The sequence below is a fragment of the Microtus oregoni genome, unplaced genomic scaffold, assembly GCF_018167655.1.
Source record: "Microtus oregoni isolate MIOR12 unplaced genomic scaffold, Mior012 000017F_ref0000208, whole genome shotgun sequence".
In the NCBI taxonomy this organism is placed as follows: Eukaryota; Metazoa; Chordata; class Mammalia; order Rodentia; family Cricetidae; genus Microtus; species Microtus oregoni.
Genome location: NW_024543076.1, coordinates 28917518 through 28933483, shown reverse-complemented (window position 1 = coordinate 28933483; position 15966 = coordinate 28917518). Strand labels below are relative to the sequence as shown.

Sequence of the window (15966 nt, the reverse complement as noted above, 5' to 3'; positions counted from 1 at the left end):
TTTGTTATCAATATTTCTTCTCCTGAGACCATGAACTCTCCATGGCCAATAGTCATCTATGTGTGTCTAGCTACTAATGTTCATTTTAGTCAACAGTGGAGAAGTGATCCGTAGGCACCCAAAAAATGGATGTTATTTGAATCTAAATTCCTTGAACGTCCACAGTGCAAGCTTCTCACCCTGCTTGCTTTTCATTATTGTGTACTTCTCTTGTTAATAGATATCTCCTTGGCTTGTGTCCTGAATCAATCACCTTAAGTGACTTAAGAATCACTCAAGATTTGTGACATCCTTAGCCACTAAAATGACCACAGCTCATGCATATTAAGAATGGAAACCCTGAGAGATTGGCTGGTTAATTCAGAAGACCCCACGTGATTTTGTTTTCTAATAGAGCTTTCCAACATTATGAGTAATAGTAAACCTTTCAGCAGTTACCATGGAAGATTTGTCTCATACCTAGGTTGTTTTACTCATCCTGATCTTGTGAACATTTTATTTTCAATTTTTTTTGCCTTCCAAGAATATAATAGGAATTGGTCAAATTTAAGCTCATACTAGAGTTTGCTTTATTATTATTGACATTTATCATATAACATTACTATTCCAATCTTTTATGTGAACAAAATAACTGATATAAAATACAAAATGAGCTTTTAACAAATTTAACCATACACAAAATATGTAATGATCAAAACTATGTTACATGGGTCTTTTACAAAGGAAAAAATGGCTAATAATACATTTAGATGAAACATCATTGAATTTTGAATGTTACATAATATTAAATATAGACATAGTCAAAACAGTTACTTTTAGAGAACCAGTTTGATGTTTTACTATTAAAAATGAATATTGTGCAAATGAAAGCTTACAAAAATATTTTTAAGCAAAACCTATGGTCTACTCATATACTTGCAGTTACAAAAATATATATTCCTCTGAAACTAAAAAATTTGCTTCAGGCATTAGGTATTTAATGTATGCTTTCTAAATATTTCAACAACTTAGTATTCTTGTATAATATACAATACACACATGGCATTATAATAGATTTACCTTATGAATAATAGAATTTTAAGTAAAAGATACAAGTGACTATTGTATATAGAGAGATATAAGGACCCTGTGAAGATTTTTTAATTAAATATATCCAATACACTGATTAAAAATATTATATATCCTATTTATATCCAATGCAACTGATTGGGTCTTATTAAGTGAATTTTTAGAACATCTGTTGAATGACAATGAGTGGATGGCAGTAATTACTGTGTGTGCCTAAAATGAACTCCCCAATCCTTGTTCTTTCTGGTGTTCCCAGTACTTTTAATAAATATCATTTATGTCCATTAGACTATTTTTTTAATGGTAAACCAGGTAAGTAGATTTAAGGTTGACTGGACAGTGATTCAGCTTGGACCCTGGTATGTCTCCCAGAGCTATCTGTGTTACGGACTTAATTCCCAGCCTGGTGAGGTTCCTGTGTCTGTGGAGACCTGCCTTTGAAAGGCGGTGGGGCTCCAATCTCTTCCTCATCTCTGTGATTTTGCTAAGAATCAAAGGAGTTTCGTTCTGCGATCCTCTCCTGCCATGAGCTGCTACTCACCAAAGTGCTACTCACTGCACAGACTTCAGCTGATTATGGCCTAGATCCTCCAACCTTGGAGTAAAATAAACCATTCCTCTTTGTAAGTTAATCATCTCTGACAATTTTTCACAGTGATAACCAAAAAAAGAAAAAAACAAAATGGAAGAAAAGGTGGCTCACATAAATAGCAAAATAACACAGCTTACAAGACACCCACCAGGCACAACTAAAACCCAGACAGCGCTTGTGTCTATAGAAGACATCATTCTAGCCACCAATAAACTCTGTCTCATATTTTTATATAAATAAAACTCCCAAATCTAACTTTTATAGTTAATTATCACAAAATAAAAAGTAGTTGATATATGATGTATAAGGACCCATGCATACATGTATCTGTATATCACATGGCAGACTTAGTATACTTCAGGAATCTATCCCTGTGAGAAAAGAAACTGTCCCAAGTGAAGCAGTCTTCTCACTAGGTCACGATCAAAGGATGTACAGACTGGCTCTCCTTCAGTAGACCTCCTTGCATGCCAGGTAGTGCTTGGCAACATCAGTATTAATAATGTTGACAATGGCAAATCATTAAAGTAGCCAAGGATTCTGAAAGCAAACATTGGTCCCTATGACCAGCATAGAATTGCAACACCAAGGAATATGGTGGCCATTTGTAAAATTACTGTGCTGGGACCATTTTTGGTAAAGACGCCTCTTATATGTCCCCTTCTCCAGAGTACAGATTTTCTACAGGAAAGTAGAGTATACTTTATTTAACCGATAAACCATTTCAGAATCTTCTGCCCTCACACAGAGGACAAGGTTATTTCTGAACACTGGTTAATAAATGTATATATATCCATACTAATGCATATGCGTGGCAATGAGATCATAGCTGGCTAAGGAACAACTATAGACTTGCAGGAAAATTCACATAAAAACAAAACTTTAAAAACTAAAGTTTCCCATAATTCAGAAGCAATTGGGTCAAATGCTAAACTTTAGTAGTTTGCTTTGAATACCACTAGTGTGAAGAGTCTAGAACTAGTTAAAGAGTTTTTAAAGGACAAATGACTTAAAGCAAGGTTATTCCTTTGAAATTTCAATATTATGATTTTATAAATAGACAGTAAGACAACACCAGCTAAGCCATGTGGAATTGTTTCCCACAGGACTACAGCTGTGTGGACTCGTGTGAGAAGACGTGACTGTTGGAGAGAGAAATGTGTTTGCTTTCAATTACATGGAATAATTTACTATCAACCTAAAGCTTCCAAAACAGTAAATACATGCATTACCCATAAAATCTATGTGCCCATGACAGGGCATTAGCTTAAGTTAGCTAATACCTCCTCTCTAGGATTTTGTTTGCTTAAGGTTAGGTAATACCTACTCTGGGATGTGTTTCTCATTGATTTTCTTCACTGTTAAAGGTAGCATAGGGTCAACTTCACATCATTCTGAATTGAACTGCTCAAGCTTACGATCAATACAGTCAGAAACAGTTTGTTCTTATGTGGTATCTTTGTCCTTCGTAGGCAGTATCTCACACTGCCATTAAGACTGGCCTCGCATCACTCTGTAGCTCAGGCTGGCTTCAAACATCTGGCAATCATACTGCATCAGTCTCCTCTGAGTACCAGTATTTCAGGAGTGAACCACCTCTGCCTTAAAGGAGAGCCAACATAACTAACATGTGGCTTCCCGTGTGCGAGGAAAATGGTCAACCACATTCATAGCCACAACCCCTTCTTTTTCAATTGAACCTCTTGCTGCAAGAAGAGTGGCCACTGGATACACAGGGGATTGAAGACACTAGAAAAACGTGTGTTAAATGGAAACAAAGCAGTTTGAGTCTTCAGATCAGATGCTGGTTTATAGGAGAGCACATCTACCAGAAACTCAGTATTACCAACCTGTCAAGTAAATCTGGAACAGAAATTCTCATCCTCTGTCAGTCTTTCTCTCAGAGTAAGAAATAGATTATAATTTTAGTTCTCAAATATTTATATTATTACAGAATTCAACTTTGTAATGCTAGAAACCAATGATGGAAACCTATAAGAGAGTACACGATTCAGTTCCCATGGTGAGATATGAAACCTCTTGGTGGGCACACAGTGGCCCATGTCCACATACTGAACAGTAGGCAGACCTTTTTAGTAGCTTGTCAATAAACACTGGTCACAGAGGAGAGTGCATCATTAAAGCAAGTGCGTCCTAATCCCAAGGCCTTCTGATAATCCAATGTCAAAAGAAGAATACCATATATTATGGCATTGAACTTATAAATGTCCCAAGGCCAATTATATACTCCATGAGTTATAACCACACTTCCTAGCCCTGTGAAGGCTTCCTTCTGGGATGATGAATAAAGAACATTAAAGTGATGAAAAGGGTCTGTGAGTCAACCAGTTCTCACTCTTCAGACCTTCAGCAGATAACAGTTTGAATTATCAGAGCACCGGTCTTGTGTGCTGATAGTGGCAAGAATGTTTATTTCCTGAAAGTTATGCATGTATGTCATATAAATATGCAAATGTAGGTCCTATCTTTATTAAATTCAAAATACTATGGCCTTTCTTTAGCAACTGATGTCGGTTTTCCTATTGTTAGTCACACACGAATTTATTTAAAAAAAATCAGGTGCTCTGTTCATTCATTTTCACCTTAACTAGTAGAACACATATATTCCATGCCTTTGGAATATATTTTAATTAAATATTCCACTGGCAGTAAAGACAGCTTTTAATGAACGTCATTACAATGTTTATAAAGTAAAACTGAATAACGTTAAGGTAAGGATTTCATATGTTTAGCCTGTATCCATTCACATTTCTGTGCTGCATGTGGCCTTGGGTCAGTGACAGACAGCCCATAGGAGATGGTTCCATAGACCATCTGTCTTCTCAGATTGTGTAGTGTATCCCATGACATTTGCACAGCGAGAGTATCACCAAAGGGCACAATTTATCTCTATCATTAAGCAAAACACAACTCTATCATAATTACAGTGAGGATATTTTAATTATCTTTAAAATTATATATTTAAAACCAATATTAATCTACTCATGGTAATAAAAACAATATTAGTATAGCGACACAGAATGTTTATTGCATATACTTTAGAATGAATACAGTTTATACCTAAGTTGCATAAATTATCAAGGTTCTTTGCCAAAGGCCCTTCAAAGTACAACATATAAATTTATTTTCACATTTTATTCATACAACTTTATAGAAAAATACTCCTGATGGTATATTTTTAAGTGTCTGATATCTCACAGGAAGACTTCAAAAATTAAACTTGTCTTAGTTCAAGGTTGAGTTTCCAAATAGATTTTTTTTTTCCTCCTCACTCACTCCTCTCCCTTCCCCAATCCTGGCAACTCCCTGCCCACAGCCATCAATGGAGTCAGCCAGTATTCAGGGCTCACTGCAGAGATCTACAGAAGCACCTGCCTGTTGGAATGTTTACACAGAGAGCAGTCTTGACAACAGGGAAGAAGTCAAGAAATCTTCATTTTTTTCTTCACTACCAAGATGCCATAGAAGAAGCGGAGGTGTGTAATTTCCTACCTCCCACAAATTCACTTCTGTGTGGTACAGGCAGGAGACGAAAACCTGTGTCTCCCGATTGACACTGTCCATAACATTCCTGTATGCTGGCTTCCCGAGTGTGCCCATCATTTTTAGTGACAGACTTCTTCAGGAAGAACTGTTAAGTATCACATGTGTCCAGTGTGGAAGTTAAAAACAAATACAATATAATTAATGAATGAGAAAGGGACCAAAACAGTTAATCTTTTATCACTGTATATTTTTTCTCTAAGTTCCAGCAGTGAGTTTTGCCCTCATACGAATCTGTAACGTCAGTATATAGAGTGTGAGGCTGGGTTGTCTGAATGAACTGCTAGTTCCAACATAAATATCCAAAGGGAACCAAATATCAGTTATTTACACCAGGATGGGGGGAGGGGTTATATCTTAAATATGCATTTCTTTCTCTTCAGTGGAGAACACTGACTTGGTCAGCATCTGGAAGCTTCTACCTGCTTGGCTCTTGGGAAGGCTTATTCTTCTCCAGCTGGGGGTGGTGGCTCACACAACTTATACAGCCTAGAAAAGACACAGGACAGGATGACAATCAATTAGAATACCACCCTCACCAGAGTGTTTCTGTTGGAAGAACAAATACATTAAACAATTTCTTGGCTCCATCAGCCATCACCACATTGGCTGTTCCACGGAAAATAGTATATGAATCAGCTTGATCCAAAAATCTGGACATCTGATATAGAAAATTCTTCCCTTTATTTTGAGCACGTTCAGAAGTCTGTTCGTGAACCAACACTTGGCTTTTACCTCCAACCATAAAATTATTTCATTGCTACTTCATAACTATAGTTTTGCTACTGCTATGTATTGTAACATAAATACCTGATATGCAGGATAGCTGATATGACCTCCAAAAAGGTCATGACCCACCATCTTAGAACCTGCTGCTCTGCTCCATGCTGTCTGTTTCCTTTGCTGATAGTAAAATCTATCCCTTGAATGCCAGGCGGCAGTGTCATTATGATAGCACCTTGTCCACCAGAGGTACCTTGCAGTGATGTGGTCTCTATCTCTTGGGGACCTACAGATTTTCCTACACCTACTATAAATTTCCCTCATGTTCCACTATCTCTCTGGACCAGAGGCTGGCTGTGGATGGGTTTGATGTGACAGAAGCTGAAACCTGAATCTCACGACACAGTTAGTTACCTGGCCTTTTCTGAGGCTCCACGACTGGTTATAGCCAGCCACCAGTCACCTGTCAGTAGGAGCCCCAAGTTCAAAGAATTCACATTTTTGGTAGAGAGGTTGGGGCATACTCCTTCACAGCCAGCCCTAGTTCTTCGAGACCACAATGGAGTAACCCACAGCTCAGAACTCATTCGTTTTGCACAAGTTGGCCAGAGTGGCTAAAAGCTAACTGGAGAACCAAAGGAAAGGGAACAAAATATTGCTGAATAATGCTAGTGACCTCAACACCACATGTATTCCTTATACTACAGCTAGAGTAGTGACTCTCAATCTACCTAATACTTCAGCCCTTTAATACATTTCCTCAACTATAAAATTATGTATTGCTACTTTATAATTATTATATTTATTATATTACTCTATTTACTACTGTAACTACAATTTTGCTACTGTTATGAATTGCAATATAAATATCTGATATGCAGTTTATCTGAGGTGTGACCCCCAAAGGGGCTATGACCCACTGTTGAGAACCACTGATCTAGAGGCTGAGCTAAAGTGCTTAAAAAGAATTAAGACTACTCTGTCCTGCTTTGTACATTAGGCTAGTATTTCCATTGCAGAACTCGGTTTAAATATATCTCGTGTGTGTGTGTGTGTGTGTGTGTGTGTGTGTGTGTGTCTGTGTGTCAGTGTGTTGTCAGGGGTGTTGCATATGGCTGCTAAGGATGGAATCCAGGGCTTTTATAGTTGCTAAGCACATGCTCTACCATTAAGCTATACTCCCAGTCTCGACTCCCCATTCTTCCAGACTTTTGAAAGTGATTCAAACAGGGGCCACTAAGGAAATATTTATTCCTTTTTGCACTGTATGTTGAACAGAACTTAAAAGCATTGTTAGTCACTTCAGCAAACTATAAATTTCCTCTCCCTGTGACATATAAAACCATGCTAATTCTAAATCAGTGGAGAGAAATGAGAATGATTTAATAGCAAATTGCAAGTATGGTTAATAAAATGAACTTTGTTAGTCTGGGAGCCAGAAGTTACTGTCTTTGGAGGTTTGCACAAAGCACTTCATGCCTAAAAGGTGGCTTATAGGTTGTCTCCACAGAGGAGGAGAAAGCTAAAAAGCTTGTTTTGTCTTCCCAGAGAAAAGAACACATTAAATTGAACTGATGTAGTTTGAAGATTCTTCTGCAGCTGGAGTACAAGATGCTGCTTCAAACTGCCTCCTGGGACTGGGGAAACAGAACAATCAGAAGGTTCTTTTCTTTCTCAATTTTTACCCTTCCTGTTTCCATAGTGGCAAAGTACAGAGGCCTGAGAGCAGGAAGAACAGGGATGGGAGGGCTGGTGGAGAATGTCCTACCTATCACATTCTATTACCTCGCTCTGCATGGTTGTGCCCAATACGACCAATTCTAGCTGAGAGATGAGTCTTTGAAACGTCTGCCTTGCAAATTGGAGCAAAGGCTATTCCCTGAAGTCACCAAATGCAATAATAGCTCTTTCTACTGCAGAGCTGGGAAGCTTCAGCTGCTGTGAGGCTTCTTGGAAGTGACTCTGGGTTATCTGAGTTCAGACACACTTGTAATGGAAACTGTACGGCTTGGGCAGTGTAGTCCAGGCAGATGAATTTGGGAGGTGAAGTGTAATAGGTAAAGAGTTGGATTCTAATGCTGCAACTGTGGCTTCTGCTTAGGGAAGCTAAATATTGGGACAGTGGGGGGGGGGCTTTTGCTGACCCTACATGCGAAGCTCTTATCCTACACATGAGCACTAGGGCTCCACATGAATGAGGGCTGTCCTGGCTCTTCTTCCTTGTTGGGCTTATATTGCTGCATCAAGCAGCGTCCCCAAAGTTTACTGTCTACACCATACCTTACCTTCCTACATGTTCTAATGGGGACTAGAGGACTTCTTCCATAGTTAAAATAAACTGTGTCTCAGCAATTCTCCCTTGGGACAGATGAGAAATTGGAATCTCAGAGAAACACACACACACACACCTTACTACAGAAGGTTCTGTGGAGAACAAGAGTTGGGACTTGGGACTTGTTTTACCCTCTCTCTTTCAAACATCGATATGTGCTGCCCCTAAATTACACAAAACAAGTCAAACTCTCATGGCACAGTGGTTTCAGGTTTACAATATAACAGAAATAAGACCACCATGCCTCACATGGTTCTCTGACATTTGTTCTTGGTTACTACCACACTAACATAAGGCACAAAGGAAAGCCAGAGCTAGGTAGAACTTTCTCCAAGCCCTCCTCATATCAGTGTTGCCTAACACACACACACACACACACACATATGCACAAATGCATACAAGTATGCACATGTACACATGTTTGCATGTGCACACTCACACAGGCACACAGGCACACACACACACACAAGGCCATGTGTGCACACATGCACACATGTATGTGTAGCTTTGTCTATGTCCCTATGTACTGCTAGGTTGGAGCTCCTTGAGCACACTTACATGTGTGTTGACATCTTACTCTCAAAAGCCATTCCTGACATATCTCAGACATACAGCGCTGAAGCAGAGTGGCAATGATGTTCAGGAAACTACATACCAGGACCAATCTATCTAAAACAATTAAACTTCAGTACTTGGTTGGTGATGTAACATACTGATTCCCTGAATCAGGATGTCCATTCTTCCTGTGTGGTGACTATGGCTACTTCCTCCTTTGTGAATTCTAGAACTCCTGCCCTGTTTACCTTCAGCCCTTCAGCTTCGCAGACTGCTCATCCTCCATCCTGTTCCTCTGCTGCTCTTCACACTCAGTGTCATCCCGTGGTATTTGTAGCCTTCCCTAGTACCAGGTAGTAACACTCAGGTCTTCACTGACCCGGGACTCACAGGACGGTAGGTCTGCCTTAACGACAGACCTGTAGACTGAGCAGCCCACATCTCAGTGTGACCAAGCTGAGATAACCATCTTTGTCCAGTGCATATTCTTTCCCTCTGCATTCACTGTTCCAGGGCAGAGACTACTAACTGCTTTTATCCAGATAGAATGTCTTATGGTCATTCTAGAATGTTCTTTCTCACTAATTCCTCTCCAGTTTTCATCCAAAGGCTATCAATTATGCCTCCAAGTGTCTGTCTTTTCATTTTGGTTCTTCTTGCTATCTTTTCAAACATGTCTCTGGTCCTAGATGTCCTCCGATGGACCACCCCATTGTCACCTGAGAAGGCCCTAAGATTCCAATTTTCCACACATGAAGGTGAGGAATGCCACTGTGGTTTTTTTTTTTTCAAGTTCAAATGAAAAATCTTCCTTATTCCTGTAGGTATCTCCCTGTCTGGCTTCTGCCTACGTTTCCAGCCACACTCTTCATCACCCATTAGTGACAGGGGTTGAGGAATCTTCTCATCTTGCTTTAACCAAAAGGCCTGCCCCTCCCAAACACAAAACAGAAAATCTATAGATGTCAGTATATGTTTGCTGAGTGATAATAATAATGAAATAATAATAATAATAATATAGAAAGAAAGTGGATTTTAGGGATACAATGATGGAAGTCAGTTGGGAGATTTGAGCCAAATAAAATCTCAGGCAGAGATAGCTCACTAGACCACTAAGAATGAACTTTCTAGAAATATTTTGCCAGCTTTGCCAGTGGGCAGTTTGGCCCTGAGAACCAAGTGTGTCCTCCAGCTAACTGTCTTTGAGGAAAGTGCTGGTTCCTGTCAGGAGGGATCCGAGGCCTCAGTGATCCGAGGCATTCTGTATTCTCACTGTGGCTTGCCTGCTCCCTCCTCTCCCTCCCCCTCTTCTCTCCCCTTTTCTCTTATCCTTTCCCCTCCTCTCCTCTCTTCTCCCCTCCCCTCCCCTCCTCTCCTTCCTCTCCTCCACTCTTTTCCTCTTCTGTCTTCTCCTCTCTCTCTTGTTCCTCCCCTCTCCCTCCCCCTTTACCTGTCTCTTCCTTACTGAGAATCCAATCCTGGCTCTTGTGCATTCCAAGCAAAGATGCTAGTGCTCCACCACTGAGTTATGTCCCCAACCACACATTTCATTTCTTTAAGTGGAAGCTCTTTCAGGACCATAGGCACTTTTGTATTGGGCTACTATCTTCCTTGGGGCAACAGTAACACACACCGTCTTTCCCTAATAAAAATCTGCAGAATGCGTGGAACAGTAAATAAGAATTTGAAATGATTTTTATTTCTCTCTTAAGGCTGTTATTCCCTTGTACAACGTGTCCATTTTATAGCTGGATCATTTTATTATGTTTCATCTCAAGTGTTTTAAAGATAATCCAATAGAAAAAGGCTTGAGTTCATCAGTTTGTTTTCTTGTGCTCAGCTGGGATATTGGTTTATTGATCAGAGCGCTGAAACCTTATCCCAACCCCGCTGTTTATTATTGTTTAAGGCTCTAGCTGAAAATACCTTGCAAAGTTATTATCTTGTTTTCTTATTGGCATTTTAACACTGCAGTGGGTCTATTACACAATATGCCATGTCTGCTCATGGTCCTAGAGAGACACTCGTGTGAAATGATCCATTAGTGATAGAAAACCCTTAAGACTCTCATCTAATCAGCTCTGAAGGATAACATTGACAGGACTGGAGGATCATGTAGAGCTGGCAATCAGCACTAAAATAAATGCAGCTAGAACATGATAACCCCACCAGTTTTTTTGGGGGGAAAATATGTTTACCCTTTTGAAAGCACTCTTACTGCCCAAGTAGTTTCAAAATGGGGTATAATTTCATAAATGGCTGTAATTACCACTCTCCGATAAGGTGTTCTGAACATCAACAAAGAACATTTTACCAAAGTCAGGCTTGGAGATGTCTACTGTTTGTTAAGATGCAAACCTGTAAGAATGATCAAATGTAGGAGTAATTATTTAACATTGCTCAACTTTAAAATAGATGATTGCTTACCCCAAGCATGGGAAATCAAATGGAAAGAATTTCTCTATGTTCATCTACTTTAAAGGTAAGTCAGAGTCCTTTCATATGATAACTGGCGAACCATGAATATGATAGACTCTACAAAAAGCTCATTGATTCATTGATTCTGTCACATGACCTTGAAATACATTTAGATATTTGATGTCTTATGTAGTCACTGATAAAATGAAAGAACATTCTCTGTCTTCCGAGAGCTCAGATTTGAGTTGGGCAGAGAACCTCTAATAATTATGGTAACATAACAAAAAAGGAGCATTACAATGTGATACCAGGACACCAGGAAGCCTTACAGAAAGAGCAACTCAGGCAAAACTCAAAGCAGGAATGACATGGGCTTTCTGAGTTAAACAGGTTTCAAATCATGGTGGGGGAAGGGCATGCCGATCACAGAGGGGGCAATGGAAGGGGCAGACTGGCATTTGGCACATATGAGTTGCATTTTGAGTTGTATTTGCTTAGACTCTTCTTTCTAAATTTGTGTTCAAAATAAAAAAAAAAAGTCTGTTTATGTCTGAGAGCATTCATTGTTCCCTTGTCAACCTTCCCCACTGGATTCACCCATTGAACTTGTTACTACTGGTGTCAGTATGACACTGAGCATGAGCTAAGCATGTCATGATTGACACTGCCAGAGGCCAGCAAGCCCTTAGGTAAGGGGTAGATGTGGTTACCCTTACCTTGGAGCTGATTGTGGAGTCCGGTCTCTAACCCCCAAGTTCTTTGCTGTGTTCTGAACTCTTGCACCCTGAAAGTCGGAGAAATACTTTAGGCTCAATCTGAGTTAATTCAAATAAACCTAGCTGAGGCATTATTACAACACTATTTAACATGAAAGGACACTAAAAAGGAATGCAACAAAAACCACTATATGGATGCTTTCAAAATTTCAAAAGCATTCTCTGTGTATGCTTCTATGAGTTCAACTATATGGTTCTAAATACTTATTATTCATCCTATAGCCTTGGGTTCATTCAAAAGTGAGTTTAACCAATTTCCATTTATTCGTACACCTTCTGTCTTTGTCTTTAGGGTAGTATTGGGTGTGCAGTAGGTACTTGGAGCATTTCAGGGTTTTGTTAAAGCAATTAATCACTTAAAACATTGAGAACAGAACAGAACCATGCTATAAACACATGTTAGCACAGGAGTCATACCTACATCTCTTTAGATGGACAGTTATTTCAAGTGTAATAATGTTTCACAAGAAAGCATCTAAATAGTCTAAAGAATTTCTACACAAGCCATATGAATGTAGATTTATGACATCTAAGAGTTTTGACTCAAAGTTGGTGGTATAAATACAATATTCTTCAGAAATAAAAGGGACCGTGTAACCTGTCTGTTTCATGAATGGAGTTTCAACCACTATTTGGTTCCTAATGGAAGCTAGTTACATTGACTCAACTATGACCATTTGCTGTTGGGCACAGGAAAGGAGAGCTGCTAAACCAAAACAAAACCCTGAAATGCTCCAAGTACCCACTGCACACCCAATACTAACCTAAATAAAGTTGAGGAAAAAGGAAGAAAAACCCAATGGATAGACTCTCTCAAAATAAAACTAAGAAATGAAATCAAATCTGGAAAGGTGAACAACACAAAAAACATTCAAGAAGGGATTAAAGAACAGAAATTTGTAATAGAGCCTATAATTTGTGATCCTAGAGAAGCTAAATAAGAAGGTGAACCCAAAGAAAACATATAGTCATCCTCCTGGATGTTGGAAGTAGACAAGATTGCCGGGCAAAAATTGGGAACTTGGGGGTGAAGTGGGATGGGAGTAAGGGGAAATGGGGAGAGAAAAGTGAGAAGGCGAGGATGGGGAAGCTTGGAAGAATGGGATGGTTGGGATAAAGGAAGGGTGGATATGGGAGCAGGGAAGTATATATCTTAATTAAGGGAGCCAATTTTAGAGTTGGCAAGAGACTTGACCCTAGAAGGGTTCTCAGGTGTCCAGGGAGATGTCCCCAGCTAGTTCCTTGGGCAGTTGAGGAGAGGGAGCCTGAAATGGCCCTACCCTATAGCAATACTGACGAATATCTTGCATATCATCACAGAACCTTCATCTGGTGATGGAAGAAGATAGAGACAGAGACCCACATTGGAGCACCGGACTGTGCTTCCATGGTCCAAATGAGGAGCAGAAGGAGGGAGAACATGAGCAAGGAAGTTAGGACTGCGAGGGGTGCACCCACATACTGAGACAATGGGGATGATCTATTGGGAACTCACCAAGGCCAGCTGGACTGGGTCAAAAAAGCATGAGATAAAACCGGACTCTCTGAACATGGTGGACAATGAGGGCTGCTGAGAAGCCAAGAACAAGGGCACTGGGTTTTGATCCTACTGAATGTATTGGCTTTGTGGGAGCCTAGGCTGTTTTGGTGCCCACCTTCCTAGACCTGGAGGGAGGGGGGAGGACCTTGGACTTCCCACAGGGCAGGGAACCCTGACTGCTCTTAGGGCAGGAAATGGAGGAGGAGGGGAGCAGGGTAGGGGGAGGGAAATGGGAGGCGGAGGCGGGGAGGAGGCAGAAATTTTTAATAATAATTAAAAATAGCACTTTGGGAAACTGAGACACTAAGTCTGCTAACAAGTTAGGCTAGGCAAGCCTTCAAAATAAGACTCTGTCTCAATAACCCAATAAACAGCCACCACAACAAGATTCAGTAACAAAATAGTTCTAATACTCAAAACTTAGTAAGGATGAAAAATGTTTAAGAACCATGCTTTCCAGGGTCAAGTTTAAATGGCTAAACTTTCCAGTTCAAAGGGAGAAAGAGGAAGAGCCACACCAGGCTACTGAACAGACTTGCACTGTCGCCTCTTGGAAAGCATGTGGGAGGAGTGGGCACCAGCCACCTATCTCTCACCACCTGCCAATGCCCAGTGCCTGAAGAAAGATGCTCCCTTACAGGAGCACGGCAGGCTGAACCGTTGGACATCAGGCTACCAGTCTGATTCCCAAAGAGAGGGCCTGAGGCTCTGCAATCTTTCACAGGGAGAAATAATCAGGTCTTCACTTCTCTCTGCCCTGTGCAATACACTGTGTCTTCCAGCTCTCTCTATCCTGTAGGTTATACAGCTTAGAGCTAAGGGACCAGCCTCAAAGGAAGAAAGCTACCTATTCTCAACCCAGTTATAAAAAAGAGAGAGAATAAAAGAGTGATAAAATATGCCTGACTTGGAATCTGCCTGACTTCTCAATCTTTCTGATTCTATTTTACACATCCAATATCAATACTACAGATGCATACCATGCTTGGAAGGAACTTGGTAGCAGTGAAATCGGACATGTGTATATTAACTTCTCTTTATCTCTAGTTTCTCTATGTCCATTTTTGTTCTAATGATTGAAGCCATTACAGAGGTTTCTTTATGTCCATTTTCATTTTAATGATTAAAGATAGTACAGAGGTTTATGGTTACTCAGACCCATAGGTAGGAATGCATGTGGAATCATCTCAGAATAACTCTGTAGTGGAGTGATTGCTAGAGGGTCACTCTAGTTCCTTCTCCTTGTAAGACATAATTGTGAGGTAGCTTTACCAAAGCTCCCCATGTATATAATCTGAGCATAACACAGAAAAAACAAAGAAGACCTCATCTACCTTTTTGCTCTGTTTTCTAACCTAAATCCCACCTCTGATGTGACAATTTACAAGCTTGTCTTGATTTGTTTTTTAAAGCAGAATTTGTGCATCTACTTCCCCAAGTCCTTCTTAAATCATATGGCAGTTTACAAATGTAGCATTCTTCTGGTGGGTCTAAACTTTACCAGTCCCTGCATGACCTTCTAAGTTCCACTCAGTCCATTTCTACACCAGGATTCCAAAAGCAGCAGAGTCAAGGCATGCCCACTCACTGGGGCTGCAATGGGCATTGCAGAAGCTAGCTCCCTGTTGACTTCTTCCATCTATTTTTTCACTGGCTAGCTTGACCTTGCATAGTAAAATCTTGGGAACAATTCTTAGGGAGGTTGACAATGCTTATGTTTGCCTAAGTAATGTTTTAGTGAATAAACTGGTTATAATTACAAAATCATATCTAATGAAGTCACAGTCGCTGAATAACTCAGGGCAAGTCAGATTTTGCTGCAGCAGGCCAAAGGACTGTGACAGAAAATATATAAAATTTATGACTTTCATTTTTCTTATCACTGCTTAAATGTCTTTTGTACTAGCTCAATTCTATTTTCTTTTTAAAAAAATTTATTTTATTTATTTATTTTTTCCATGCTATTTATTGAGCTCTACATTTTTCTCTGCTCCCCTCCCTGACTCTCCCCTCTCCCCTTCAACCCTCCCCCAAGGTCCCCATGCTCCCAATTTACTCAGGAGATCTTCTCTTTTTATACTTTCTACTTCCCATGTAGATTATACCTATGTAAGTCTCTCTTAGTGTCCATATTGTTGTCTAAGTTCTCTGCAATTGTGGTTTGTAGGCTGACTTTCTTTGCTTTAAGTTTATTTCTAATCAGAACAATGGAAGCCAGTGCGTTTTAAAAAGAATTTAAACAATTTAAGACCAAGTTACCTTGGTTCTTCAAATGCTGTTGGGTTACAGTTTAGGAAATTATTCTATTTAAAAGAGAACACACAGAGAAAGTAGTATAGCCTCTAGTGATGGGAAGACAGCTGAAAGGTTCATATCTGGCTTAAGTGAAAACTCTGAG

General features: G+C 39.9%; 1 protein-coding gene across 1 annotated transcript in view; it reads right to left on the bottom strand.

Annotated features, from left to right (window-relative positions):
• Positions 1-545: 545 nt before the first annotated feature.
• Positions 546-15966, bottom strand: part of Prex2 (phosphatidylinositol-3,4,5-trisphosphate dependent Rac exchange factor 2) — a 289087-nt gene continuing 273666 nt past the window's right edge. The window contains exons 39-40 of the mRNA XM_041667469.1: positions 11969-12036; positions 546-5713 (exon numbers count right to left, since the gene is read on the bottom strand). Of these exons, the coding sequence (XP_041523403.1) occupies positions 5668-5713; positions 11969-12036 (114 nt within the window). The 3' untranslated portion in view covers positions 546-5667. The remainder of the gene's footprint in view (positions 5714-11968; positions 12037-15966) is intronic.